The sequence below is a fragment of the Diaporthe batatas genome, assembly GCF_019321695.1.
Source record: "Diaporthe batatas strain CRI 302-4 chromosome Unknown Contig00001, whole genome shotgun sequence".
In the NCBI taxonomy this organism is placed as follows: Eukaryota; Fungi; Ascomycota; class Sordariomycetes; order Diaporthales; family Diaporthaceae; genus Diaporthe; species Diaporthe batatas.
The window spans coordinates 2,919,663-2,947,242 of record NW_025408548.1 but is presented as its reverse complement, the minus strand read 5'-3'; the positions used below and the strand labels follow the sequence as shown (position 1 = coordinate 2,947,242).

The 27,580-nt window shown below is 56.1% G+C and overlaps 9 protein-coding genes across 9 annotated transcripts; 4 read left to right on the top strand and 5 right to left on the bottom strand.

Annotated features, from left to right (window-relative positions):
• Positions 1 to 524: 524 nt before the first annotated feature.
• KVR01_000989 (uncharacterized protein) lies at positions 525 to 2,178 on the top strand (the record flags this gene model as incomplete). The annotated part of the gene is made up of 5 exons (XM_044788463.1): positions 525 to 823; positions 912 to 1,385; positions 1,453 to 1,561; positions 1,636 to 1,680; positions 1,819 to 2,178. 5 exons carry the CDS (start codon positions 525 to 527, stop codon positions 2,176 to 2,178), a joined length of 1,287 nt encoding a protein of 428 aa, XP_044650938.1.
• A 360-nt stretch (positions 2,179 to 2,538) lies between these two features.
• Positions 2,539 to 3,604, top strand: KVR01_000625 (uncharacterized protein). The gene has a single exon (XM_044794825.1). It carries the CDS (start codon positions 2,767 to 2,769, stop codon positions 3,514 to 3,516), a length of 750 nt encoding a protein of 249 aa, XP_044650574.1. The 5' UTR covers positions 2,539 to 2,766; the 3' UTR covers positions 3,517 to 3,604.
• A 162-nt stretch (positions 3,605 to 3,766) lies between these two features.
• KVR01_000088 (uncharacterized protein) lies at positions 3,767 to 5,191 on the bottom strand. Its single transcript, XM_044782972.1, has one exon. The coding sequence runs from the start codon at positions 5,148 to 5,150 to the stop codon at positions 3,783 to 3,785; it is 1,368 nt and encodes a 455-aa protein (XP_044650037.1). The 5' UTR covers positions 5,151 to 5,191; the 3' UTR covers positions 3,767 to 3,782.
• A 1,573-nt stretch (positions 5,192 to 6,764) lies between these two features.
• KVR01_000136 (uncharacterized protein) lies at positions 6,765 to 8,847 on the bottom strand (the record flags this gene model as incomplete). The annotated part of the gene is made up of 3 exons (XM_044788080.1): positions 6,765 to 7,386; positions 7,470 to 8,672; positions 8,741 to 8,847. The coding sequence occupies 3 exons, from the start codon at positions 8,845 to 8,847 to the stop codon at positions 6,765 to 6,767; spliced, it is 1,932 nt and encodes a 643-aa protein (XP_044650085.1).
• Positions 8,848 to 10,045: 1,198 nt separating this feature from the next.
• On the bottom strand, positions 10,046 to 11,212 carry KVR01_000344 (uncharacterized protein; the record flags this gene model as incomplete). The annotated part of the gene is made up of 1 exon (XM_044794754.1): positions 10,046 to 11,212. One exon carries the CDS (start codon positions 11,210 to 11,212, stop codon positions 10,046 to 10,048), a length of 1,167 nt encoding a protein of 388 aa, XP_044650293.1.
• An 851-nt stretch (positions 11,213 to 12,063) lies between these two features.
• On the bottom strand, positions 12,064 to 14,311 carry KVR01_000355 (uncharacterized protein). The gene is made up of 2 exons (XM_044786787.1): positions 13,263 to 14,311; positions 12,064 to 13,175 (listed from the first exon to the last, which is right to left on the bottom strand). Exons 1-2 carry the CDS (start codon positions 13,636 to 13,638, stop codon positions 12,667 to 12,669), a joined length of 885 nt encoding a protein of 294 aa, XP_044650304.1. The 5' UTR covers positions 13,639 to 14,311; the 3' UTR covers positions 12,064 to 12,666.
• Positions 14,312 to 14,443: 132 nt separating this feature from the next.
• KVR01_000247 (uncharacterized protein) lies at positions 14,444 to 21,626 on the top strand. The gene is made up of 6 exons (XM_044794927.1): positions 14,444 to 14,840; positions 14,954 to 15,020; positions 15,089 to 15,201; positions 15,255 to 17,035; positions 17,225 to 17,323; positions 18,101 to 21,626. The coding sequence occupies exons 1-6, from the start codon at positions 14,797 to 14,799 to the stop codon at positions 20,635 to 20,637; spliced, it is 4,641 nt and encodes a 1,546-aa protein (XP_044650196.1). The 5' UTR covers positions 14,444 to 14,796; the 3' UTR covers positions 20,638 to 21,626.
• A 589-nt stretch (positions 21,627 to 22,215) lies between these two features.
• Positions 22,216 to 23,745, bottom strand: KVR01_000970 (uncharacterized protein). The gene is made up of 2 exons (XM_044787664.1): positions 23,047 to 23,745; positions 22,216 to 22,977 (listed from the first exon to the last, which is right to left on the bottom strand). The coding sequence occupies exons 1-2, from the start codon at positions 23,268 to 23,270 to the stop codon at positions 22,509 to 22,511; spliced, it is 693 nt and encodes a 230-aa protein (XP_044650919.1). The 5' UTR covers positions 23,271 to 23,745; the 3' UTR covers positions 22,216 to 22,508.
• Positions 23,746 to 23,913: 168 nt separating this feature from the next.
• KVR01_000523 (uncharacterized protein) lies at positions 23,914 to 27,516 on the top strand. Its single transcript, XM_044790676.1, has 2 exons — positions 23,914 to 24,980; positions 25,040 to 27,516. Exons 1-2 carry the CDS (start codon positions 24,096 to 24,098, stop codon positions 27,392 to 27,394), a joined length of 3,240 nt encoding a protein of 1,079 aa, XP_044650472.1. The 5' UTR covers positions 23,914 to 24,095; the 3' UTR covers positions 27,395 to 27,516.
• The last annotated feature ends 64 nt before the right edge of the window (positions 27,517 to 27,580 follow it).

Here is a 27,580-nt window from a genome sequence, read left to right as displayed (position 1 = left end):
CACACACAGCGATGCCTCGGATACCTACACTAGGGTAATGTATCGCTCCTGTCGGTTCCGCACGATGGCCCTTGGCAAACCTCACGCCATGGTCAGAGTTGTGTGCAAATCTTAGTGTGAACCTAATGTAGACTGCAACCACGTGGGGGACGCATCACTAGACCCGGAGCTTCGGTCAACTAGTATCAACAGTACATAAGAGCTGCAGCCGGCGAGGACACGACGTTTCTGGGCCCGATTGCGCAATCCATCACACCACTTGCTTCAGAAAGGAGATAAGGATGCAGGTGTCACAATATGTGCATTATCACCAGCCTCAAAATGGTGAAAGCCAGCACCCACGGCCAGGCTTTGACTTGCATCGGCTTCATCTCTCATCCGATCTCGAGTCCAGTCTGTTACCTGACCAGGCCGGCAGCGAACGCCTCGTTCGAGGAAAATTCTTGACACTGTTAGACTTGATCAACCTGCCTGCGAATTCCTGCTCTAGATTAAGTCATCTATTCTAAAGATACAAAGTCAACATGGCTGAGAACGGCACCCACCCTGCAACGGAACCGGCAGTTTACGAAGAATACGTGGGAAAATGGGCGGCCCAGCCGCAAGATGCAGCTGGCTGGGTCAAACGTGCGCAGGATGTTGCTTCTGTGTTGGAGAGAGATGCCAGTGCCCGTGAGCGGGCGAACAAGTCGCCCCGTGCAGAGGTGGCCCTATTGAAGCACTCAGGCCTGACCAAAATTCTTGGTCCGAAGAAGTATGGTGGAGGCGAGCAGCCTTGGAGCATCGGATACAAAGTTATCCGAGAGGTGGCCAAGGCTGATGGGTTAGTTTCTACCCGAGCCCTTTGCATTTGGATGTTTCTCTTATGCTTCTCGGCTACTGTACATGCATCACTAACATTTGAGCCACAGCTCCATTGGAATGCTATTGGGGTACCATTTACTCTGGAGCACTACTGCTAATGTAGTTGGGAGTCTGGAACAGGCAGACCGCTTCCAAAAACTCATCCTTTCTAACAACTATTTCATCGGAGGTGCAGTGAACCCCAGAGACAGCGACTTGAAAATCACAGACGACGGGGACAAGATCATTTTCAACGGCCGCAAGTTTTTTAACACGGGCGGAGTCGTCTCAGATTTGACTGTGCTTGAGGGTGTGCTTGAAGGGACAGAAGACCATATCTTCGCCATCGTCCCGACCGTACAGCCAGGAATCAAGTTTGCACACAACTGGGATAACGTCGGACTCCGCCTGACTGAAAGTGGTGGTGTCTCAATCGAGGCAGTGGCTTCACCGTGGGAGGACGCCCTCGGCTGGGATGTTAAGACCAAGCGTCCCGACCCAGCAGTCCTTGGGATTCCCTTCGCTAGTTTGCTTCTTCCCACGTACGTGATTTGGAACTCCTCATGACTCTATCATGATGAAGTGCATCCGCTGACTGTTATACGACAGAATTCAACTAGTTTTCAGCAACTTTTACTTGGGCATCGCGCTGGGCGCGCTCCAGTACGCCTCCAAGTACACAGTGTCCAGTACAAGAGCCTGGCCTTTTGGTGGGGATGTAAGTACTGGCGTATTTCAGAGATCTCATGATTTGTTTTCAAGAACCTTGGCTGAAGCTGACACTTCGAGCAGAACAAGGACAAGGCCACGGACGAGTTCTATATCCTCTCTACATATGTAAGCTGACATAGTCACCCATACTTTCGAATCGTCCACTCCCAAGACTATGAAGGAAGCAATTTTAGACCACAATTGAGTCGCCACTTTCAGGAGAGCTGTGGAAAGGGTCACCATACTGACACTTATCTCGCCTAGGGTAACTACCTGGCACATATTCGCGCGGCAGAGGCTCTAGCGGATAAAGCTGGCCTAGCTGCAGACTCGGTGTACACAAAGTATCCCTCCAACAAAGCCGAAGTCACAGCGACCGAACGTGGCGAGTTCGCTGAATGGGTTGCCAGCATCAAGGTCGTCGCGACTGATACGGGACTCCGGGTCACGTCAGGGATCTTCGAGGTGACTGGAGCCAAGGCTACGGGAACAAGGGTTGGCCTTGACCGATACTGGCGTGACATCCGAACTCATACTCTTCATGACCCGGTGTCATATAAGAACAGGGAGTTGGGGCGCTACCAGCTCCTTGGCGAATTGCCGGAACCTACGTGGTACACATGAGTTTCTTCCTGACCGTTTGCCTAGTTAGAACGCGATTCTAGTCTCAAAATATTGAAAAGATACTGCTTAGCACATGGCACTACATGCATTCAAGTTCCTTGCCATACTGTATAAAGTGTATGATCACCCCGCCATAGTGTCTTGTGTGGGCAGCCTTGGTGCCGGACTTACCTACTGAAGGTAGTTCCGGGATTCAACGCAGGCTGGCCGCAAAATAGCCACTTGAGCAGACAATGTAAAGGATTTGTTTTAGTCGATTTACTTCTATGTAATATTTCTCTTTTCCTCTGTCTCATTGTGAATCCAATTCAAACTTGATCGGAGCAAACATCGGATCGCTCAACATTTCTGCGCTGCATTGAGCATGCGAATGGTGACGTAGTTCAGACGTTTTCTTTTTTGCGACAAACAGTGCCCGTTTATTAGTTTGTGGTAGTTTCCTCGGCGATCTAAAAGTCACGTCGTCACCGTCACCAGTCTAAGCAAGGGGTAAAAAGAATACTATAGAAGTAACCGTTTCAGGGTCTTTTCCTGAAGTCCCGAGGTCATGACTGAGAAAGCGCCTCTGGCAAAGCCGTACCCTTCAGCATGAGATCACTTGCGACATTTGCCCTGCCTCTAGGATCACGACAAACATTAGCACTGGGGAGCATTGGTTTTACAGTTTTTCGAAAGCATCAAAAGTACAGCATGTCTTCAAATGGAACCCAGGAGGAGAAGGTCAGCCAGCCCCAGCCCGCCAGTGAGGCACACCAGCACCAAGCCGGCTCGACCACGCACCGCGAACTGGATGAGTGGAAGCATCGTGAGCCGTACCGCATACACCAGTCAGACGAGGACTTCATAGTGAAGTGGCGAGGCGGTTGCCACTGCGGGAGAGTCAGGTTCCAGCTGAGCCGCGAGCGGCCACTGACCTCGAAATACTGCCACTGCAACACCTGCCAGCGCCTTCACGGCGCCCCGTTCCAGTGGTCTACCATCTTTCACAAGAGTGACATCAACTTTACCCACGGCCACCATGACCTGGGCTGGTATGACCCGACTGCAAAGTCACAGACACACCACCTCCCCTGCAAGGTGCAGTGTGCCTTCTGCCGGACGCCTCTCATGGACGAGGGCAGGAACATGATTCTGCTTTATCCGACGCTCATCGATGGAATTGATACCCCTGAGGCGAGGAAGGCATTCGAGTCAAAGTGCCACATGTTCTACCCGCAGAGGGTTGTTGACTTTAAAGGAGATGGGATCGCAAAGTGGTCTGGGCTGGAGGGTGGGAGTGACTTATTGGATGATGATGGAAATGTCATCAAGAAGAGGAAGCAGCAGGAGAAGGAGTAGTTGGCAGCATCCCCAGAGCAATTTCCTGTGTATCAGATGTTTCGGCCCGGAATTTCAACAGATTTCACTTTGGCGATTCCGATTATTAGCACATGCAACACGGCACAGGAATAATACATGCAGATGGACCGAAAAGGAAGCTTTGGAATATGCGTGGTGTCATGTTTGCATTGCATACGCGAGCGTTCGGCAGCGGGAAATGATACTTGAATTAGGAGATTAGTTAACTTGGCTGCATTGGTAAACATGCGCATGCCATCTGCTAATTAAATTATGACTCCGATGTCCCCATCCGCTGCTACTCCATCAGAAGGCGGATAATTCCTCCGCACAATGTCCTGCAGAGGCTCATACGCCTCCCTGGCGATGCCGAGCTCGCGCATCATGGCAAGGAACTTCGCGTCGAGACTCCACTCGGCGGGCATGGCGAGCAGCAGCACGACCATGTCGTAGAACTCCCAGTCCTCGACCTGGTCGATGGCCAGCTTGGCGAGGGCCACGCACACGTGCACCCAGCCGGCAACGACCCCCTCGTCGATGCACCCCTCCAGGAACCGGAACTCGACCGTCCGCGGGCTCGCCCGGGCCCGCGCGTCCTCCCCGCCCAGCGCGTGGAAGTTGAAGCCCAGCCGCCGGTACTTGGCCTCGGTGCCGCAGAGCATCCTGCCCAGCTCCTTGTGTGTTGATGCCCGCCAGATGGCCCGCAGCGCCAAGCGGTGCTCGTCGGCGAATCGGAGCTTATCCGCCTCGCCAATGCCGTTGCCTCCGCCGACGGCCCCATCGCCCGTCACGCGGGCGTTGTTCGCCCGGGCCAGGAAGGTGTCGAAGTCGTCCTCGGGGCCCGTGGCGAGGTCGTTGATTGTCTGCCCGTCCGGCAGCCTGCCCTGCAGGGCCAGTGCGATGCGGCTGTGTTCCCGCCAGGGGAAGCCCCAGGTGAAGGTGTGGTCAAAATTGCGTGAGTTCGGGTCCTTGAGCCCCCGTAGGATTGGCTCGGCCAGCCAGAGCACCGTGGCCAGTTTCTTCATGCTCTTGAGCGAGTAGAACCGCCCGTCGTGGCGCCCGACGTGGACGTGGACCTCGGTGGAGTGGTTGGCCACGGCGTTGAAGCCGTCCTGCAGCGTCCTGCACACCGAGCCTATATCGGCTGCCGCCTCCTGCCTCCCCTTCCAACACAGTTTCGGCGAGCACAACTCTACTGGGACCCACACATATCTATTGCATTCTGCTGCGTCCTCGTCGATGATCGGCCGCTCGTCGTCTCCATCTTTATAGCTTACAAACTCTGGGACAGCAGAGTTGGCTTTGTACACTATCCAATGTGTTCTCCAGTAGTCACTTCGCTCTAATCTATGTTCCTGTATCTGATGGTGCGTCGTTGCCTTTATACCATGGAGAGATTGCAGAGCGGTGGCTATCGATTCGTGTGTGCTCCTCTGGATCTGTATCTCAGATTCGGTCATCGACTGTAAGCTCTCTTTCGGTCGGTGAGGGACAAATGGCCTCATCTCCGCATTTGGAAAGTTGGTCTTGCTAGGTTTGAGGGGGATGATGGATTTGATCTCCACGGCAAAAGTAATGTCTTCAGCTCTATCTTTAGTTGAAGACAAGCGTCGAATTCTCGCGTCCGCAGTCATTAGGTACTGAGATAAGTAGCACTTGCGTAGTCGTGTCTAAGTGCTGAGAAATGGGGTGCCGAAAGTTGGGCGCTGAAATGCTCTTCTTGCCTCGTTTTTAATTCCAAATTCGCTCATGTGTGACAAAAAGATACCAATTTACAAACTGCTACAGTCGTGACTGGGAGAGCCTGGAAAAGTGACTCCGCACAATCTGACCAACAGGTGCCAAGTTTATCAGATGCTCCACAAGTTTATACTCAATGGGGTCACTCTAAGTCCGCAGCGAGTTCGTGCACTTGATCCCATTTACTCCGTCCGGCCTGCTTGTCGAGCAGACACAATCACCCCCTGCTGCAAGTCACAACATGAGAACATTTTGAAATATTCTGCTTGTGACGGAACAAGAGAGCGAGCGCCCTATGTGTTGCAGCCTGGCTTGTGCTCCCCCAGGATGACAGGTAGCAAGCATACAAAGCCGGCCGGCCGCCTGAGGCCCAGGTCTGCCGGCGGTCTTTCTGGACCCCTGTCTCAATCAGAAAGAAAAGATTATTGTCACCTCATGCAGTGAAGGATGAGGCTAGCCCCTATGCCAAGTAAGTGATAAGTGATAAGGACGTATAAGTCCAGGGAGGATGAGCCGATTCGCTCCTGTCAAATGCACAGCTATGATGCAGCATCGTCTAGGCTAGACATACTTTTCCTTGGTATTTAGTTACCGCAAGATCATCAGCTGGCCTTACTCCAACAAGCGAGTCACTTCCGAATTATTCAGAGTACCTGGCAACCACCTGGGCACCCATGCTTGTCACTCTTCAAGGCGAGGTCAACGAGCCGCTTTCGGCCTATCATTTAGCAGAACTTCCCCCAGGGCTCCGATCGCACCCCAGCGTGGAAAGTATTTACACAAAGTCGATCGAGTTCACAATGCGGGCAGCATGCACGCTGCGCCAATGATCTCATACATGAAGTCTAATGCAAGGGAGACTTCCATGCGCACGCCGTGGCAGGCAACGAGGGTGACAGCCGGCAAGACAGTACCTTTCTCGTCTATTATTGAAAGGGTAGAAGTGAAGGGGCTGGCATCTTAGTCATGGTCATGTGAAAATATCCGAATATGGAGGCCAACACGGAACGCATTGCAACCTGCTTGCATCTCAATTATTATAGAGGCTCAACAGTTGGCCCTCGTGTCGATTATGGGCCAGGGCTGCGGCCAAGTTCTCTCTCCGCAGCCCTAGAGGCCATTGTACTACCCATCAAAACAGAGCCTGCGATCCTGCCGGGGCTTGTTACCGCGAGCGATCAAGGACATTACTTCCCGCACGAATGAGCCCCGCCCGTATCATTTGCACCTCGCAACAAAACTGGACGTCTCTGGAACAATTAGGTCTTAGTGGATTCGAATGATGGTTGCCACATCTCGCTGACAAACAACTAATTATAGACCAAATACGGTTTGATGGCCCTGGAAGATGTTGACAGCTACCCAGGCGGTGAACCACGCAGTCCTATGACAAGTATCTAGTGCTGAATAAGCCGATCTTGAAGACATGCGGCCGGGCTCACAGCAGAACAGCACATTATGAGGAGGGGGCGGGGGCTGGCAGCGCGCGGAGGCACGCACAGGGCTGCCTAGACGATAGCAAAGCACCGGTTGAAGGTGGCATGCATCACGGACCGAATGTCGACCCGCTCCTTGGCAGCGTCCTGCCGCGCCTGGACCTCCTCCAGGACCTGCGCCGTGATCTTCGCGTTGCCCGCAACCCTTTGCATGCGCAGGATCTGGTTCATGACCCACGCGCGTTCCTCGGGGTCGCGCTCCTGCTCCGAGCCGAGCATTAGTAATGGCCAAAGCATGTTGACGGGCAGGGCGTCGTCGTCGCCGTCGAGGCCCTCGGCGAGCAGGCGAGCGAGGCGGCGGATGTGCGAGAGGGCGTCGGCCGCCTCGGCCGTCAGTGGGAAGGCCTTGTACGCCACACGGTGCAGGTGCACCTTGCTCGCGTAGTAGTTGGACAGGTACGTGCGGAACGCCCGCGTCACCACGGCCGCGAGGTGCGCCGAGACGTGCGGAGGCGTCAGCCGACCCGCGACCGCAATGTCCATCAGCGGCGGGCGCTGCTCGTACAGCGTCCGCAGGTCCGACGTGATCGTCTGGCCCGTGTTCATGACCTCGGTCTCGTCCTCGACTGTGCCCCTGGATCGGTGCCACGGATCGATCTTGGAGATCCGACCCATGAAGGACTGCACCTTCTGGCTGAAATTCAAGTTAGGCCTGCAACAAATCACAAAATGTTTTGTTCCAGAACGTCCCCAAACTTCAAAGACAGAGATGCTTACAAGAAAAGGATCCCCGGCTGATAGAGGACCTGAAATAGGGTGTCCTCGATATCGTCATCGGCGAGGTCTTCCTCCCTGGCCTCGGGGCCGTTGGTGGCAGTCTTGAGGAGGTTGGGGGACGGGACGTCGACGAGGAGGGGCTCTTCGTCTTTCTCGAGGAAGAGGCCATCGCCTCCGGCGCTGACAGCTCGGCCATCAAGTAGTCGTATCCAGAGCAAAAACTGTTTCTCGACTGGGGCGAAAGAAGTCTTGTCTCCATGCTGGAAGATGATGTATGCCCTCTTGAGATGGGTGTGAGCAGTCTTTATCCTGGCTTCTAGGATGTCAACATAGCTTAGGAAAAACAGGGTCGCGAGTAGATTAGTTCGATCGGCACTCTGCTTCAAGAATGTCTCAGGTGGCTGATCGTCATATGCTGCTACCTCGGCGGCAGCGCTATCATAATGGTTCTGCTGACTTGCAAGCCAGTTCCCATCGCGACGACAAAGCATCAGGTTGGAGAAAGCCAGGATGGCCCATCTTATCATGCGAGATGAATTGGACATGCCAACCAATACCTGCCGCATGGCGAACCAATTCTTTTGCGTCTCGACCTCGGCCAAGATTGGCGGCGTGACTGCGTGAGCAAAGTAGTCCATGAGGCGATGATTCTCCGCTGCCACGTTTTCCGAGGGCACAAGCAGGTCGTCCTGGTCTGCGTAGCTGGGGCAGCTGGCATCTGGAACCGTCGACGGCTCCGAGTTATCATAACTGCCGGGTACCAGTCGGCCCTGCATGGACAGGTTGATGCTGGCCTGCGGGGACGAGTTGATCGGGGCCGCGGGCACGACTGGGTTGTGGCCGTTCTGGCTGAGGCTATCGAATGACACGCCATGGCCAGCAGTGACAGCCGGGCTCATCTGCTGCCACATATCACCTGTGCCAGTACCGGAATCCCAGAGGAATGAGGCATAGTCGAATAGCTGGTTAACAGCGTGTAGAGGCGGCGCTTGGAATAATGGGCCGCTAGGTGCCGGGTCTATTTCTGGCATGGGAGTGCGTGATACTTCGGCATTGCTCGCTGCCGCAGTGCCTCCTGCGATCTGGCGTGAGCGCCGTTTGTGGCTGGCTGAAGAGAACGAGAGCGGCCATTTGCATTCCAGGTTCAGACGCTCGCAGTGGCTGCAGCGAGGCCTCAGCTCGTCGCACTTGACTTTCCGCCGCCTGCCGAATGGTCAGTCCTGTCTACTTCTGTGGGGCCTCATGCCCGCAGTTTGGTTTGCATCGCCTACTTGCACGTGAGACAGCCGTATCTTGAGCGGGCCGAGGATTTGTTTGAGCGCCCCGGACCGCCGGCTGAGTTTGGTGTTCCGAGGTCATTCTCTGGACTCGGCGACATGGTTGCGGCAGCAAATCCGGAGGTCTGCTGCTGTCCCGGCGCCGGCGGAGATGGCTACACGGGTCAGGGCGACAAGGTGATCGGTAGAATGGCCCACAGACCGGCACATGGGCAGGCTTGCCTCGATTTGTCAGGAAGCTAAATAACCTTAGGCTCGCGAAAGAGACGGGACCCCAACGACCCCCGCGGGCGGTAGTGGGCCCATGTAGATGCTGGCGACAAGTCCAAGAGGAGGCCGTCCCCGTCCGTCAGGCTTCCTTGCACAACATGCCACGGAGATTATCCGTTGGCGCGCGCATGATTGTTGAGTTGTGGAGTTTTAGCCAGTCTCTCCTCGATTCAGCTCATTTCTGTCGACCAGCTGGTGCGCCGCAGTCTGGAGAAGTGATGCCTTCTCCACCCCCCACAGTTCTCCGCGGGTGGGCCTGCTGAACTTGGGGGTCTCCAGCTGCAGGTGGACTGGCGCGACGCTTCGTATCCCATCCCCCTGGGCCGCCTGGCATGGCTGGGGACCACAATACTCATCAGGTGCACCCTTGGAGGCAGGAACCAAGCCTGTTCGACGTCCAACAGCATGATTCAGACGGTTGGTTGTCTTAACAAGATGTCTGCATTGATTGGGTTTTTTGGGTGAAAATCACCCAGAGTACAGATCAAAACGCCAGCCAGGAGTGGGCTAGAATGGCCTGCCCCAGATCCTGGCCTCCTATGATCACAACAGATGCTCCCGGTGCGCCAAAAGAGAACTATACCCGCAAGTCTAATTTCAACGCCAGGGCAAAAATCAACACACCCGCCTCTTCTGATTGCATCGCGGTTGAGCCAAAGACTCATCCTGTCCCGCAGTTTGAACACCATAAACAAAAGCGGCTGCAACATCCAGGTATCCTTGCCATATCTGCGCTCCAAAGATGATTCAAGAAATGAGAGAGTATGACTAAACGCTGAGAGACCCAGCCCGCCCTACCATAACGCCAGCGCAGATGATTGATGAATAGTGAGGACGTGTGTTGAAAAGGTCGTGATGGGTTGACGTTTCCCCTCCTTGGCCGCTGGCCACCACGTAAGCAACTCAGAGGCCTGGAGATTGTTCTGGTATCAGGCTGCATTATTACCAGAGAGGGACTTCGATTTCACAAGCCCTATCATTTATGCGGTCCAGTTTCGAGGTGATTCTGTTGTCCAGAGCATGCCGCTTTTAGATGTCGTCTGCGTCGTCAAAATTCAATACACCTAGCATGTCGTCCTCAATTTCATCCTGGACTATTGCCGGAGATGGTGCAAAGTGTTTATCTTCATCTGGGCCCAAGAGGCGGTCGTTCGACATATGTTGATTGGCGGTCGTGGGCGAGAGGACTGCAGTGGTAGGCTTATTCTTCTTCATGATCCCAAGGCCCTGCATCGTGTATAAAAATGGTGCGGCCCTGAACGCAGTGACGTTATCGGATACCGTGGTAACGACCCCGCCGATGGGAGTATTGTTCATGATGACGTTCCCGGCAGAAGAAGCAACTGCACCCCCGATGTCCAACATTCGTCGAGCGGCAGCCCTTCGTCGTTTCTGCATCTCTGAGCTGAGCCACCACTGCGCGGTTGCCTGGCCGACCATGTAGACCACCTTTCCGTTCTGCTTGATGGTCTTCAGAACTTCGGACTGAAACTTTTGCGCGGTGATGCGGTCTGCCTCGTTGCCGTTGAACATGGCTTCAACGCCATCGGCATCTATTTCGACGAAGCCGTTCTCCCTGAGCTCATCCCTGGAGGGCTCGTCTTCATTAACCGCGCGCTGGTGCTGGATCTGGCCTCCGAGATCATCATCGATGAGGCCGTCATCATCGACCTGGTCCTGCACAGGAGGCTGATGCTGGAGATCCTCATGGTGCGCAGCGGCAGGGACTGGCGCTGGGCGGTGAGAATGCTGGGCGAGACTTTGATCTGAGCCCTGGTGGGACAGCCGGGACTGACGTGAGCGATGTGACGATAGGCGGCGGCGGTCTGCAGGGCGATGATGCGTAGCTGGTGTAGCACTTGGTGAGGGTGAGTACGACAGAGGCGGGGGCGGCGGCGAGGCAGGCTCCGGCTGCTGCCAGGCGTTGACGGAAGAGAAGTTGTTGCTGTGAGAACTACTGTGGGGCCTTCCAGATGCGGCGGCGGCGGCGGTGGCGGCGGCGTGGTGGAGTATGGCTGGGGCGATGACGGGCTCGGCCGATCCGACCGGAGTCAGAGGCTCCATCAAGTCGTCCTCGTTGAGGTTGTTCATGAAAGCAGCCTCTTCTTCCTCGGTATCGAAGCGAAAGAGGCCCTCGTCGTCGTCGGCATAGTCTCGACCCTCCATCATGGTGGGCGAGCGAGGGCGCCGTCTCATAAGATGTGTGACTTGACCGGCTGCTGTGCGTGGTGGTGCTTTTAGGCGAGGGAGCCAGAGGCGGGAGGCGGGCAGGCGGGCAGGCGGGCAGGCGAGCAGGCCTGGGTTTTGTGAGAGTGTGAATATGAGTGTGCAGTGTGCAGTGTCGTCCCAGCGCCAAGCGGGTTTGTTGAATCGGAGTCAAGAGAGAGAGGTCAGGTGCAGTGTGGGGGAGGGCTCCCAGGCAGTGTCATCCAGCGATGAAGCCGCCGTCGTCCCTCCAGTCAGGGCTGCTGATTCCAAGTCGCAGGTTGTAGGGGCTGGGGCTTGACAAGCACGATCAAAGAGAAGTGTCTTCGTGCCTTTCTGAGCCAAAAATGCGTGATGAAACAGCCGAGTGGGAAGGCCGCAATTGATGGGTTGTGGTCGAGGGCCTCTGCCTAAGGCGGATGCCCTCAAAAGGCGCAAGACTGGGTGGGAGTGGGAACGGGAGGCGAGGGACAGCGGCAGGGATCAGGGGAACAGCACCCAGGTATGGATGCGGATGGATGGTGCTGAGGCGGCTAATCAGCACGAGGATTTGGGGGGTGGGTGGATGGGGCACGAGCCCTCGAGATTTCAATCGCTAACTACCTAGGTACCATGTAGTACCTACGCTACTGTTAGGTGCCTGGGCCTGGCTAGACGATTCAGTGCTAGCCGCGACTGCTCGGATAATGCATTGTTGCGTGCGAGTTGTACGGAGTAAGAGCCAGCCAGCCAAATCGGCGTGGGTTTTTGGGGACATTTAGACATGGCATATTGAGAGGTGTTGCCAGGGTAGCAGGTAGGGAGTACGCACTGCCATGTCCCCATGACCGAGTTACTGGGGCTACTTTTAGATACACGCCCACTGGCTCTGAAGCAGTCAGGCAGTGTCCGGTTACAGTCACGCGGATGAGGCGGATATGTCCTCGCGATCTTCCTATTGTCGTCACAGGACAACTTTGGTTCCTTCAGGGCACATGAGACCGAAGGTAACGTCCAGCATGTTTACATCAGATCAATCTTCCCTTTCTTTCTTACTGTCTTCAAACCGGGCCGCGAAAATCCCACATGTCTGTCCTCTGCCCCGTTGCCAACGGATGGGTCTGAAGGGATTGTTCTTCAGGCAGACCCAGGAGTCATCAATAATCAACACAACGGAGGGGCAACAAAGGACAAGTGCTTTTCGCATCTGCCTGTGCCCTCCTCCTCCACCTGTAAAAACGGCAGTGAAGAGGCAGGGCGGCAACTGCTTTAAAAGGCACACATGCCACTAGATACCTTCACGGCTGCTCAACAGACGTGAGATAAGCTGACCGGCGCGCCGTCTTCCCAAGAGACCGGGCGTTCGGTTGTCGGGAAGTGAGAAGACGGTGCGTATTATGGCCGGTCCATCAGGGAACGCGCATTCATATTGACACAATTTATGTACACCTTCTCTCGCGTGTCCCCTACTTCTTGGGTTCCTCCTTTTGCTCCTCCGGCTTGGGCGTCGGCAGCTTGAAGCTCTCGGGCTTCCGGTCGATGCCTGTCCCCACACCCTCCCACGCGCTGGAGCCGCCCTCAAAGTCACGGAATGCCTGTGTCAGCTCCAGAGGCTCCGTCACGATCCTCTTCTTCTCCTCGTCGTAGCGAAGCTCGGTGTATCCCGTCACCGGGAAGTCCTTCCTCAGCGGGTGACCCTCGAATCCGTAGTCGGTCATGATGCGACGCAGGTCAGGGTGACCGACAAAAAAGACACCCATCAGATCGTACGCCTCGCGCTCGTACCAGTTTGCACCCTCGTAAAGGCTCGTTATGGACGGCACCGGGGAAGCCTCGTCGGCATAGGTCTTGACGCGGATGCGGCTGTTGTGGCGGACAGAGAGCAGGTTGTAGACCACTTCGAAGCGTTGATCTCTCGTGGGGAAATCGACTGCGGTGATATCGCTGAGTTGGGTGAACTCGGCGGCGGTGTTGTCTGCCATGTGGAAAGAGGCTTATGTTAGCAACGGGCTGAGACGCCGCCGACGCACTGGCAGCGCGGCACTTGAACATGATGACATACACTTGAGGAAAGAGATGACTGGAATGACACCGGATGGTGCGATGTAGATGGTCAACTCGTCTTTCCAGACGGAAAACTGTTGGATGTACTTGGGCAGGACGCCCATCAGCCAGGCGCCGTATTTGTGCAGGTTGTCGGCCTTGGACTGGTATTTATCGGCAGGGTTGACGATGGGGGCCTCGAGGGAGCCAGCAGTCTGTCGTGCTGCTCTCCGGAAGTCCTTTGCATCCTTGGGGAGGTTGACGGCATAAGACCCGACAGCGGCGCGGGGGCTGGCGGAGAAGCATCGCGCAGCAGCAGCTTCGGTCTGGATGGAGGGCCTCGCCGGTCGTAGGGCCTGGGCCAACACCCGGCTCCTGCAGAGCTTGCTGGCCATCCTGCACGGCTTTCGGGGGTCGTAGAAGGGTCAATTGACGGCTGGGAGACCTCAGTGGCGTGGTCCAATACGCCCCTCGGTGTCGAGCGGCTGGGCTGGGGGTTGGGGCTGGGCGAGAGCTTGGGGGATGGTGATGTCGTTCACACGGGCCGAGCTGGGAGGAAGGGAGCGATGATTAAAGCAACGCCGCCAATTCGCTGCAGCGGACGGCGAGCTCCACGCGAGTCAGGTGATCTTGCACGTGCGGCTGTCCACGAGGCTGTAGCACCCAGCAACGTGTTGAATGCCTTGGCCGGTGTGTCTTGAATGTCTACCAAAGCAGCACAGACAGCTTTGCACTCTAATATGCGCTCAGAGGTTAAAGCCTTACAAAGATGCTGTAGAGGTTCAGGGGACTTGTCGCGTCGGAGAGGCAAGAGCCTGCCTGACAGAACAGTACAGCCCACCTGGGCAGTCGCCCCATCTCTCCTGCAACGGAGCGGCCAGCGGCCAGCGGCCAGCAGCCAGCAGCGGCCAGCGGCCAGCCGCAGGGGTTGTTGGTTGGCTCAGTGGCTGCTTGCAGGCCGAAACGTTGCTGACTGTACCGTCCAAGCGTTCGTCCAGCGTCCGTCCAGCACCGTACCGCCCCCAGCGGACTGTACCACAGCACTGTTCTCTGGCCTCCTGTCTCCGCTGTGTCCTGCCCATTGGTCCCTCACAACTGGGGTGAGGCTAGTCCTGGCTGGGCACTAGCGCCCTTCTGACCGTCTGTGCTCCTTCCACCTTGGCCCGTGGCGTGGAAAGGCTTTTGATGCCAACCACGACTGAACCTCCTACTGCTGCTTTTCCTCTTCATCAGCCAACTCATCAGTATCAACACGCCCCCTCCCCTCTCCCCCCCTTCAGGCGCGCTGTTGAAGCTGCACACTCTCGACATTCTCACACGGCCCATTTTGCCCGTGTTAATCGTTGCATTTAATCACTGATTTCGACTGCCTCTCGAGCCCTGGCTGAAGGCCCCCTGCCGACCCGAATTGCATTGCATCCTACCTCGTCACTGACAGCCCCGGTAGCCTTGCCTTCTCTGCAAACGACACCTTGATCGCGCAACGCCATCACCGCGCAAGAGCTGCAACGATCGAAACCGTCAAACAACTGCCCTGGCTCCATTTACCAGCCATGGCACCTCAAGATCAGTACCTCGATGATGAGGAAGAGACCTGGTGAGCACCCTTCCTCCAGACCACTCTTTCGTCCCCCCCCCCCCAACCTGCGTCGGACGGTATGATCGGCAGAAAGCCGAACCTTGGATCACCCACATGCTAACATGTATTAGCCCCCTCTGCATCGAGGAGTTCGACCTGTCCGACAAGAACTTTCGGCCTTGTCCCTGTGGATACCAGGTGAGCTTGAGCTGTCAGACCTCCTCAGCCCTGGGCCCCTCTCACTGACCTCACTTCCCCAATTCTAGGTGTGCCAGTTCTGTTTCCACAACATCAAAAACAACATAAATGGTCTTTGCCCTGCCTGCCGACGGCCTTACGATGAGAAGACAATACAATACAAGCTCGTCACAGCTGAAGAGTTGGTTTTGTTCCGCAAAGTTCCCATCACAGTGCTTTACTGACAGCATACAGGCAAGCCGAGTTCAAGGCCAGACAACAGACAAGCAAAAAGAAGCGCGCCGAATTACAAGGCCAGAAAGAGATACAGAAGCGCGACACCGAGAAAGACGCGCGCAAGAACCTCGTCGGCATACGCGTTGTTCAGAAAAACCTGGTCTACGTCACCGGCCTGACTCCGACCGTACGAGAAGACGAGCTGCTCAAGACCCTTCGACAACCCCAATTTTTCGGGCAGTATGGCAACATCCAGAAGATTTCGATTAGCAACCGGAAGACTCAAGATGGTCACAACCAGTCCCTTGGAATCTATGTCACGTTCGAGAAAAAGGAAGATGCGCAACGCTGCATCCAGGCTGTTAATGGCTCTCAAAACGGCGAACGGATCCTCAAGGCGCAGCTTGGCACGACCAAATACTGTTCGGCCTGGCTTCGATACGAGCAATGCAACAACCGTCAATGCATGTTTTTGCACGAACTCGGTGATGAGGAAGATAGTTATACTAGACAGGATCTTTCGTCGCTGAACAGTATGCAGACGCAGAGACCCTACGGCGGCGGCAACTCTTCGCGGTCAGCGTCTCGACAACAGGGCCCCCCTCCACAGTCGCATCACGTACCTCAGCCCATGGTTCGCACCTCTAGCAAAGACGGATCAGAGAGCGGGGATGCTCCGGCTTTGCCAGCCTCGGCGAACTGGGCCCGAAGCCAACAACAACGCAGCCGGCGAGGTAGCCATGCAACCAGCGGTGCGGCGTCAAGCCCGGCCGTGTCCATGTCCTTGCCTGCAACTACCGAGGCGACCGAGGAGGCTGTGGAAACTGCACCTCAAGAATCGGCCCAGGAAGTTCCAAATGCACAGCCCGCACAGCCCGAACCCACCAACGCCGAATCATCAAAAGATTCTATCGTGAGCGACCCGCCAGAGCCCAAGAACCCATGGGATATCGCACTTATTGGAATCCTGAAGTCCCTTGGCGGCGCAGAGCTCAAGCTCCGTCCTGTCACACCCGACAACTCGATACCGCCACTTTTTGACCCCCGAGGAGGCGAGCGGCGGCGGGCAATGCGGGAGGAGGAGGAGCGCCAGCTCAACGGGGAGCACGAGCAGCAGCAGAGCGAGCCTGTGGAGCCACTTGAGCCCGAGGGAGAGCCTGAAAGCGGCAGTCTGGCACTAGGTGGCGAGCCGGAGGAGCGCGAGCAGAGCCGCGAGTCCCATGCTTTTGAGCAGCGTAGGTCGATTGCTCAATTGCCCATCCAGCGTACCAACGCCGAGGGCTTGTTTGGTCCCAATGTTGGTTCAAGTTTCGCTCAAGGCGCAGCCAACGTTGCCACACTCGGAAATCGGACCTTAACTCCTCAGCAACAGACCTACATGCGCCCGCAAGCCAGCTTTGCGGACAGCATGCCGCCTGGTATCAATGCCTCTCAGTCAGCGCTGTTCCAAGGACAGGGACAGGGCCATAGCCGGCAAACATCCCGCTACAGCTTCGCCAATGAAAACCAAGCTACGGCCAACGCCGTGAAGCTTGCTACGAACCCTCGCCTCATGGCCCAACAACAGGCTTCCATGATGCCCTCGACCTTCCACTCGCAGCCGAGCTACCAGAACTACTCCTCCTCCATGCCGGGTCCCCCACCAGGGCTAAAGTCTACGGGGACGCCCCCGAGCATGTTCGGTCAGGGCAACGCTTTTGGCAGCTCTGGGTTCGGCGCCAAGGACTCTAACGAGGTCCTCCAAAATCTTATCAGGACTCGAGCTGGTGGGGTTGCCCAAGGCCTTGATGCTAACAAGCGTGAGTACATATTTCCTTCATTTCCCAACCAGTACCCACCTTCCTCCTCCTCCACCCCAGCTCCTGCTACCGCCGGCTTCATGGGAGCGCTCTATAACGGAGCATACCAAGATCTCGGTGCCAAGCAGAAGAAGAAGGGGAAGAAGCACAGGCACGCTAACACTTCCTCCTCTGGGGGGAGTGGCTTAGTAGATCTTGCGGACCCAAGCATCCTGCAGGCGAGAATCCAGCATCATCAACAGAGCAATGCCGGGGTCGGTTCGGGGCTGTTTGGAGGCCAGGCCCAAGGTGGGTACAACCCCATGTTGTACAATTCTCAACCGCAATATCGGGGATGGTAGGCGGGGCAACTTACCCGCCTCTCTTTCCCCCTGTTGGACGGCCATTCGCGAAACCTTTTTCCTTTTCCTTATCTCAATGTCAAACGATATTCTGTACGCTTTATAATGCAGGCGTTCTCGGCTTGCAAGGGACGGGCACAGGGCAGCACGACGGACCATGGATTGTGCGGTTTTTGACTGCTTTCTGAGTTTTGAGCGAGCATCGCGAAACGCCGGCCGCTCACGGGTCGCAGGCCGGCGGGATTTGCAAAGGCGTCACGTTGCATTTGGAAAAGAACACAGAGGAGTCGAAGGCAGTCTCTAAGGAGACTTATCCTCGAAAGGCGTTATCTCACAGGATTGGCACCCTACACACAACTTCCACATTCTTCGAGCTCAGGGTTACGTCAGGCAAGCCATCTCGTCCTCCTCAAGGTCATCAATGTACGTTAACATCACGTGCCCAGTTGCCGGTCCACAACTCCGGGGCTGAAGCGGCATGAATTCCTGGGGATAATAGAGAAAATCTTCTTTGCCAACAATAACGTGCCTCACTTGCTTCTCAAGAATCCGCCGGGATAGCCTAGATGGAAGCCGTGACCAACCTTGAGCATTCTTGTATATAACTACTCATGGGGGTGTCGTCGTGCTGCCTTGTGGCGTCCCTTCTGCTGCCTCACCCCGCCGCATGATTCATACATAGATGAAGAGGGGAAGCTGTGTGCTAACTGCCCTTCTCTTATAGATGAGGACGACCCGTTCCTGAGCGACGCCACCAACATCGTGGATGCTCTTGTTTCCGATGACCCGATCGACGAAGGTGCCCCGGCGTCGGTGGATGCTTTCCAGGCGTTTGCTGTGCAAGCAACCCCGGCCGTCCCGCCTCCTGGCTTGGGCTTCATGGCTCACGGACATCCTGCGCGGATCGCAACGCCCCTGCAGGCGCCCCCCGGACTCGTACCTCCTGCAATTCCTTCGGCTGGGGGTCTACTTTCTAACAACACACCAAGTCCTGTTGTTCCTTTAAAGCTTGCGTCTGCGTCTCCTGGGTCTATCGCCGGCTCGGCGAGCGCGAGCAAGAAAGGACCTGAGCCGGCTACTGGAAGCCAGGCCAAGAAGAATATCAAAGCCCTTGCTCTCGACAGTGGCTTGTCTTCGGAGATCGCTTCACAGGCGAACACCCCCGCTAAGGGCAAGAAACCAGTGCTTCACGATGAGGACTTCCCAGCCCTCGAATCTGCGAAGCCTGTGTCTCGTACCTCGACACCCGCGCCGGTCAAGGCCCCCTCCATCAAGACTCCGATGGTTGCGAAGAAGGTACAAGGGGAGACTCCTAAATCTGCTGCCATGTCTTCTACCAGCGATGCCACCGTCCAGCCCGCGTCTGCCCCGAAGGTGGACAAGAAGGCCGAGAGAAAGGTTGTGCCTGGCGTTCTGAACATTGCCGCCGCGACTAAGGCAGCTGCCGTTAAGTCCAACCCTCCATCTACCGCGACGTCGGCTGTGGAGAAAGCGGACGACTCCGCCTTTCCAGCCTTGCCGACTCCAGGGTCTGTCTCAGTGTCCTCGCCTGCAACTAGAGTGCCGAAGACTTTACGAGTCGTCTCTACCCCAAAGGCAGAGACACCTCCATCAATATCAGCAGGGCCGGCGTCGCTACGTCACGCATTCAGCACTCTACAGCGGCCAGAGACTCCGGGAAGTGCTGATGTCTCCGATACTGCATCAATATTCTCCGCGTCGGCATCTGCTTCTCGGACAAATTCTCCACCACCCGGTCCTTCGCGAGTCGGCTCAGCTGCTGTTCGGAACACCACCAAGAGCCAGCAGCGTAAGGCAAGAAAAGATGCGACGAAGAAAGAAGCTGCTGCGATAGCAGTACAGTCGAAACCGGAACCCGAAGTCGTTATAGCACCGATTGTTGGGCGCAAGAAGAAGCAAAAGAAGGAGCCAAAGGAGAAGGCACCCAAGGACAAAGACTTGACCCCGCCAGTGGAGAGTCGCCCCCAGTCCCCAGGTCCAGCGGAAAAGCCGGTCGAAAAGGAGGGTAAGCTTGCGGCCGAAGAGAAGGTCTCAACATATCGCCAGGCCGTCAACGAGTCTATGAGCTTGGAGGAGCCGCTGCTCCCTCGATCAAGGCGGAAGGAAGGCAGCATCTCTGGCAATGGCGAAGCCTCGAAGCCAGTCACCGACCGGCCGATACCCCCGCCAGCAACTATTCTCAATGACCTCGCGTCGTCCGGCTGGATTGCTGATGTTGACGCTCTTAGCCTTTTGAAGGGCATCACGAGCACCTCTCACCGCTCTGAGCAGTACACGCCAATCGTGCCCAAGGACGGTTTGACCGAGATCAAGTCTATGCTTAGCGAGGAGGATCAACAGGCCCTTCTCTCTGGAAAGCCCGTGCACAAGATCATCGATGGGTCGCGCGTTTTGCTCACACCAAATGGCAACTGTGTTCGCAACCTGACGCCGGCCGAGGAGCAGCGCTATCTCGAATTGCTGGCGGAACTCGCTGCGAAGGTTGGCGATCCTACCACCTATGTCCACACACGCCACGAGGCTGGCAACGGTTTCAGCGTGATCAAGGGCCGGGCTGTCGCCAACGGCACGCCAAGCTACTTTCCTCAAGGGCCGCCAACCGCTACAGCTGACGGTCTGCGTTTGCCCGCGGTGTCTGACCCGATGCAGAAGATGACCCGAGAGGAGGCCCTCGCCAACATCAACCAATCGATCCTTCCACGTCTGAACCTTGGCACGGCAAATCTCAACACTCTGGCGGCCGTCACCGACCCCAAGCATTCAATCGCTTCGCCTGGCCCAGGCCAAAACAATTCCCCTCAGACTCCACCCCTATCCAAGCAGGACCTCGCCAACGCCACCAATGCACTCAATTCCCTCGCTCCACTGATCCTCAACTTTGCATCTTCTGGCTCTCCATCATCCACTGCCGCACTGGCCGCCGAGCTCACCGGCCAGTCCGCGGGCTCCAGCTTGGCGAAGCTCGACCCGGCAGATGAGTTCTCGGGCATGGCGAATACCATGACGGCAACCCCCTCAATGCCGTCACTGGCGTCATCCGTGACTACCAAAAACAGCAACGTGGGCGCGTCGTCGAGCGCCCTGGCCAACTTTCCAATGATGAGCGTTGAGGACATGGAGCAAGCATTCGCGCTCGCCAAGAAGGAGGCCGAGAAGATGGAGAAGAGTCTGAACCAGGTCATTAAGAAGAACCGAAAGCTGCTTTCCCTTTCGAGTTCCGGCGTCGGCGGTGGACATTGACTCCTAGGTGGCCCCACGACCCTCGCAGCTACCTCTTCTTCGTCTGCGCCCAGGACTCCGTCCTTTGCGGCGGCCACAACTGACGCCAAGGCGACGCGCCTTCGCAGGCGCGAGCTTCTACAGCGTGGTATCGCGAGGGTCGGCCTGGCCGCGTCGCGCGCTGTCGGGTTTGACGAGCTGCGGTTCGGCGGCGTCCTCGGCGTGAGCTGCGGGTTTGCCCTACGCGCTACCATCGCTGCGGTCTGTATGTTCAGCGTCGTGGTGGCTCGAGTGGCTGTGTGGATGGTCGCGGCGGTCGTGGGGATCTACAGCTTTGGGGCGTGGACAGTGAAGGCTCTGGTGGCTCTCCTCGACTGGGTCGGGGCCACGTACTGATCGTCTGTCTCTGGCGGGAACCCGACGCCAGGGGCTGTAGCCGAATTGCCCACGGCATGGTGGGGAACCTGGGTATTGAAAGCTTGGCCTTCCCGAAGGCCATGGGTAAGCTTGGTGTGTTTTTGAGACTTCTCATCCTCTGGACGATACCCAGACAGCGCCTTTTGAGACGTGTGGGTTAGGCATCCAACTTTCATGCCTGCGAGTGAGTAATACGACTTGCCAGAGCGGCAACGAGAACGTTGGGACAGGTCGGCCCAACGATGAAGCGCATACCAAGAGCATTCGGACGACGTAGCGGTTTGGGCGTTGTTGTACATGTAGCATTATAATGTACGATTAAGGAGGGAGGCACATTGGATTTTACCTTGCGGAATGGCATCAAGGTAGCCAGCATGGATCGCATGGCATGGATATGGCATGCATTGATGACATTATACCCAGCATTGCTCGGATAGAGCCCTTAGACAGCTCAAGCGTGGTCTCGGGGCTGACTTGGCCTCCTGCCATACTGTCTATGCCGTGCCTTTGGCGCAAAGTAGGAATTCTTGTATTGTACACTTCGATAGAGCTTGTGAGGGCTCCGTGAATTAGACAATCTCGCATACAGCTTGCAACGGTCTCATTCCAGTGATGCTGGCATTGAAATAGCAAGTGCTTTGATTTTAGGTGTGTTTAAGACCCCATCCCCAGGATTCTAAAGTTTCACCTCTTTTGCCGTACAAGATAGATTGATGTCCACTGTCCATGAAGGCAAGCCTGCTCTGTTCCGGCGACAGAAAATGGAGTTTGTGCTGTAAATGGTAGGACGTCCAAGCCCATCTTTGTCGGCTTTACTTAAAGTCCCCATGTCCCCTGCCCTTCTATTTGTTTTTCGACGAAGCAGTCGCAGTATCCTCACGGACATTAGGAGGTGACAAGTAATCCTTACTCTCCTTCCCCTTGGTGTCGGTCACCTTCATCTGGTACGCGGAGGCATGTTTGGTCTGCTTACTGTGTACATCTTTCAGCACGAAATATTCTCCATGGGGTATTTTAGGTATACTAACGTTTTGTTCGCTGGTGGAACCTCGGCTGGTTTCTGCACAGGATCCGACATGGCGTACAATTTGATGCTGATTCTTTCGGCTTCGTGTAGCAACTCTGATGCGGTGAGATCTGTCGGTGTTTGATTCGTAGATGTAGAATTAAGGGGAAGTTGGATGGTGGTTGAGAGTTCTTTATATAGGCCTACTTGCGGTCTGACGGACTGGTTGAAGTGACGCGCATTGGTCTTTCTAAGGCATTTTAAATATGTGTTTGCTCCACTATCCATGCTCGGTCACCAACACAAATTCGCTTGTCACTTCTATAGACGTAACAAAGAGCAGATCCCCTTCATACTTGCCCACGAGCTAACCAGTTGGGGTTCCAACCAGTTGGTTGTGATAAGCTGACTGGTTCTTTGAAGCAACTTGTGGCCGATTGGAGGGGCCGGTCACAGCCTGTCCTCAGCCCTACTCCCTCCTGGTCTCATTCTCCATCACACGGCTTTTTATGTGGAACATGGTCATCTTGACGAAGCCCTCAATTCCCCTCAGAAGGTGGATGTTGTCTTTAAATGTATCAGTCTCGCGGAACTGTATGTGAGTAGCAATGCTCAGCCAGCCGATCATCGCGGTCAGGAGGCTTCCCTTCTGTCCCTCCTCGCCGTCACGGACGGGGAAGTCATTCTCCACCCCCCAGCCAATGTTGATGGCATGAATTCCCCCGTTTGAACCAAGGCAGGCATCGGCGAACTGCTGGAGCCGCTTTGTGGCCGCGTCCTTCACCTCCGGGGCTAGGTCTGAGGGGAACCAAATGAGGAGGACCTCGGTCACAGGGGCCCTCAGGGCTGTGTGTGGGTAGGGCGTGAGGGTGACGTGCTTTGTGAAGTGGTGACCACCGAGGATCTTGGGGAAGTCTGTGACGATGTCCTTCCCAAACCTGATCGGACGTCGTGGTCAGCGACGTGCACGGGACGGTGTTCCCAGGGCTTTGGTGGGTGGCACGTACTCTTCGGCGAACTTCTCGTGCTCCTCGACGGACGCAAAGTCGAAGAACCCCCAAAGGTTTGCAGGGTTCTCAACCTCGGTGCCCCAGAACACCCTGAACGGGCCAGTTGGCTGGCTCGTAACGCCCTTCCATATCTTGAGCAGGATCTGGCCCTCGGGCGTACTTTCATCCATAACATCTATTCCTGGCTTGACAATACTGCATCCTGCCTCTGTGATGGCCATATTGGATCGGTGCGGTGAACTTGATTGATTGGGCAGAGGCTATGTTCTCTTATTCGAACAAGCAAAGGTGAATGAGCTGTACTTCGTGTTTCTGACCTAGAGAATCTCGGATGGCGCTCCTAAGAAGTAGACGTAGAATTCGGCTGCCTGAAGTAGAACTAATAACTAATACAGTCAGAACGCGCGGTCGGTACGTGGTTAAAATCCTGTTGCCTGAAGAAGGTGTAGGTCCAGAATCTCCAGATATCTATTGTAGGAATGAAAGTTGTATGTCTCGATGGTTTATGCTGTTGCCTTTAAGCATGTACCTGTTGTGTGGTTGAGGTGGCGATGGTGGGGGTGGGGGACGTCGAGCCGAGCAGGGACATTTGACAAGTCTGGATGAAGCCAATACTTGCATCGGCGAATATGCAGCGGACAAGGCCCGAACTCCGACCGAATTGCGCAAACTCCAAGTAGTGTACACAAAAGGGCCTGACCTCATGGCCAAGCCGAGGATACGGTCATGCTTTGGACTCGATACTGAAGCTCATGACGGTGATAAATGCAGGTACCCATGTACCGTTGTGATTTGTCATCAAAGTGCTGCCCACGTGCCGGCGCGAAGCGCGCCCATGATGCACGGAGTAGGACCTGTTTCCTTGTACTCGATGCGCAGCTCGCTGCTTTGCCACGAGCAGGCTGCTTGTTTACTATCGGCGCAAAAATGGAGCGTCATGATACAGTTTTCCTATCTACTTCTTCCTCATGCTTGCATCGCATGGTAATTGGCCACCACTAAGCCTTTGCTCCGGTTTGTAAAGCGAGCAGCCCCGCGCTGACGCGATGGCCAGACGTCGAGGCGCAGCCTCCTCTGGCATCGTCCGCCGAGCTGAAGCTACACGAAGAGCGACCCGCCCACCAGCCCAAAACACCCGGGTTACTCGATCATCAGCGAGCCAGGCCGATGGCGATGCCCTTGTGCCCGTCGTCTACAAGCAGATGCTGCGCGAGTCTGGCGCATTGCCCAGTCGCATGACGTCAGAGGCTACTGAGCGACCCTTGAAGAGGCGGCGCACAGGTCGACAGGCTGCGCAAGAGAACACTGGGGATAACGCCACCAGTGGCCCGAGTGTGCGGGCAAGCAGCGCACCGACTGCTGAAGACAATGCGAGCGAGGATGACGACGAGGACATTGAGTTCGAGGATGTCGATATACCCAAGCCGACCTTGCAAACCACCTATCGCGACTCGAGCGACGATGAGTCCGGAGAGGACGCCCAGTTCGAGGATGTGGACTTCGATGCGGTCTTTTCCAACAGCGAACAAGCCCCTGAGCAGTCAAGGACACTCGAGCTGAACCTAACTGCAGCCAAGGAGGCCCTGGCTCCGTCCAGGCGCGCCGCAGACCGCAGAAAACCAATTACGAAGGAGGAGAAGGAGCTTCGTGTGGAGGTCCATAAAGCACATTTACTGTGTCTTCTAGCACATGTCGAGAAGAGGAACCACTGGTGCAATGATCCAGTGGTGCAGGAGTCCCTACGACCCCTACTCACGGCCAAAATTGTACAATGGCTAAATCCAGAGTCACATCTCACCCAGTTCGGCCAGACTGAGTCCCTCAAGAAAGGCTTGCAGATGATCATGGAGAAATTCCAGAAGAGGTTTGCAGTCACGGAAATCGGCTTGCGAAGAGCTCTATGGGCCGAAGATGAGAAGCAACTGGAAAATGTGTGTGCGCACCCGTCGTGTACTTCGCATCTCAACACCAATGCTGACCAAAGTCACAGTATGGGCTGCCGGATGATATCGATTCTTGCCTGGAAAAGGCCGACTTCCGCAAAGCTGCCAAACGCTTGACTGGCTCGAGAGATGTTGGTGCTCAACTATTCTGTGCGTTGCTGAGAGCTGCAGGTGTGGAGACGCGCCTTGTCTGCTCGCTGCAACCTTTGTCTCTTGCCCCCGGCGGCCCTACATTGCCCAAGACTCGCCAAGCAAAACCGCCTCCCAGGCCACCTGCGGTCACGGTAGAGGTGGCACAAGCAGAACAACCTGCGTCTGCCGCGGTCCCGTCCCCTCGTGCCCGCCTCGGCCACCCGAATGCCGCCGCCTACATTGTCCCAGAGATCTCCGCGCCTCCAGAAAATGCCATGCCCCGGATTCCACCGAGGCAGCCCCATCCCCCGCGCGAGTCTGATTTCCCAGTGTACTGGGTCGAGGTCCTTGATGCAGCCCATCAGAAATGGCAGCCCGTAGACGCCCTTGTAACCTACACCCTGTTCCGTCCTAACAAAATCGAACCACCGGCCGCAGACCGTGCGAACTGTCTCACCTATGTCATCGCCTTTGAAGAAGATGGCTCCGGCAAGGATGTAACGCGACGGTACACCAAGGCTTACAATGCCAAAACCAGACGCATGCGTGTCGATGGTCCATTGATTCCCGAGGATAGTGGCAGGAAGTGGTGGCGCAAGGTCATGCGCCGCTACAGGCAGCCCGGGCACCGAAGCGACCTGGACCAGATCGAGGACAACGAGCTCAGCGGCTTCGAGGCGAGGGAACCAATGCCTCGCAATGTGGCGGACTTCAAGGACCACCCCGTCTATGCCCTCGAGCGCCACATGCGGCGTCACGAGGTCCTCGCGCCGGATGCGCCAGTCGTTGGCAAGGTCGGGGCAGGCAGCAAGGGCCCGCTGGAAAGGATCTACCGGCGGCGGGATGTTCGTGCTGCCAAGAGCGTGGACAAATGGTACCGCTTGGGCAGGGAGATCAACCCCGGAGAGGAACCGGTCAAGGTCTTGCCGAAGCGGAAAAGACCACAGCGTAGGGGCAGGAGGGCCTTTGATGACGACCATGGTGACAGCAGCAGCAGCAGCGACGATCCCGTGCTGGGGCCCAAGCCCTCAAAAGGCGTGCCAATATTCACCTTCGACCAGACGTCACTCTACGTCCCGCCGCCTGTCGTCGCCGGCCGTATCCCCAAGAACAAGTTTGGCAACCTCGACCTCTATGTGCCTAGCATGGTACCCGCCGGCGGCGCGCATATTCCTCATCCGCGCGCGGGCCACGCCGCCCATATCCTGGGTGTGGATTATGCGCCGGCACTAACGGGGTTTGACTGGAGGGGCCGTAAGGGTACGGCCGTTTACAATGGGGTCGTCGTCCCGGCTGAAGCCGAGGAGGGCGTGAGGGCTGTCATCGATGGTTTCGAGGACCTGGAGGCCATGCTGGAGGAGGAGAAGAGGAGCAAGAGGGCCTTGGCTGCCTGGAAGAGGCTCTTGAAGGGTATGCGGATTCGTAAGAGCGTCTTTGGGGATGAGGACATGTTTGATGAGTCCATACCCTTGGAAGATTTCCCAGTGGACGCGACCGAGGATGAGGAGATGGACAGCAACGATCCAGATCAAGATGGTGGAGGCTTCGAGCCTGAATACAGTCAGGCGGGCGGCTTTGAGCCGGGGGGATTCGAACCTGGAGGTTTTGAACCTGGTGGGTTTGAACCTGGTGGTTTCGAGCCAGGAGGGTTTGAACCTGGCGGTTTTGAACCAGGCGGGTTTGAGCCTGGTAGTTTCGAGCCTGACAACCCCAACATGGATGTCAAAGGCAAAGGCAAAGCGACCGAATACGATCCCGATCACCGTCCGGTTCCAACGCCTGAAGAGACCACGGTCGCCACTCGCCGGCTGCGTGTCAGGAGGCGTGTGGTTGAAAGTGATGACGAGGAGATGGAAGATGAGCAGGATGCCGTAGCTGCGGCCGAGGCGACTGAGTCTGGTGATCACAACATGCAACCTGAAACGGAGAGGGCAGAGCCAGGCGGTTTCGAGACCGAACCAGCCTTACAGGATCCTCCAGCCGTGGAAGAGACAGAACCAATTGTCACCGCTACCGGGACCATTGGCGGCACTACACAAGAAGATACAGACATGGACGGCACTGAGACCGGCGGGGATCTCGGAGCTGCTATCGACGGCACCACTGACGCCGATGTGGAGACAGTGGGAAAGCCTGGTGATCCGGAAGAAGTGCGTGGCGAGGTGGAAAGGAGCCAACCAGACAACGATGAGGATCCTGATTTGGAGGATGCCGCTAGTGATGTCACGGAAGAGTTATATATGGACGAGGACGGGTCCCTTATCGAGTAAGACTGGGGACCGGTTAGGTGGCTTCTAGGACGTCCTGTGGGGAGAACTCAAGGTCGATATTTTGGTGACATATACTTTGATACCCACGAATTATGAATACTGATCAAGTCCATGGCCTGTGCGACGTGATCAAAATTATAGTTGACTAACTTGCCCACGTCCTTGACTTGCGAATATGCTCACAAT

What these genes read in the sequence shown, in the direction of transcription:
- KVR01_000355 (XM_044786787.1), bottom strand. Translation starts at nt 13,638, where the DNA reads ATGGCCAGCAAGCTCTGCAGGAGCCGGGTGTTGGCCCAGGCCCTACGA. An exon ending in AGTCATCTCTTTCCTCAAGT is followed by an intron (nt 13,176 to 13,262) that starts GTATGTCATCAT and finishes TCCACATGGCAG; the next exon opens with ACAACACCGCCGCCGAGTTC.
- KVR01_000523 (XM_044790676.1), top strand. Translation starts at nt 24,096, where the DNA reads ATGGCCAGACGTCGAGGCGCAGCCTCCTCTGGCATCGTCCGCCGAGCT. An exon ending in ATGAGAAGCAACTGGAAAAT is followed by an intron (nt 24,981 to 25,039) that starts GTGTGTGCGCAC and finishes CCAAAGTCACAG; the next exon opens with TATGGGCTGCCGGATGATAT.
- KVR01_000247 (XM_044794927.1), top strand. Translation starts at nt 14,797, where the DNA reads ATGGCACCTCAAGATCAGTACCTCGATGATGAGGAAGAGACCTG. An exon ending in GATGATGAGGAAGAGACCTG is followed by an intron (nt 14,841 to 14,953) that starts GTGAGCACCCTT and finishes AACATGTATTAG; the next exon opens with CCCCCTCTGCATCGAGGAGT. An exon ending in GTTTGGAGGCCAGGCCCAAG is followed by an intron (nt 17,324 to 18,100) that starts GTGGGTACAACC and finishes CTTCTCTTATAG; the next exon opens with ATGAGGACGACCCGTTCCTG.
- KVR01_000088 (XM_044782972.1), bottom strand. Translation starts at nt 5,150, where the DNA reads ATGACTGCGGACGCGAGAATTCGACGCTTGTCTTCAACTAAAGATAGA.
- KVR01_000970 (XM_044787664.1), bottom strand. Translation starts at nt 23,270, where the DNA reads ATGGCCATCACAGAGGCAGGATGCAGTATTGTCAAGCCAGGAATAGAT. An exon ending in CACGAGAAGTTCGCCGAAGA is followed by an intron (nt 22,978 to 23,046) that starts GTACGTGCCACC and finishes ACGTCCGATCAG; the next exon opens with GTTTGGGAAGGACATCGTCA.
- KVR01_000625 (XM_044794825.1), top strand. Translation starts at nt 2,767, where the DNA reads ATGAGATCACTTGCGACATTTGCCCTGCCTCTAGGATCACGACAAACA.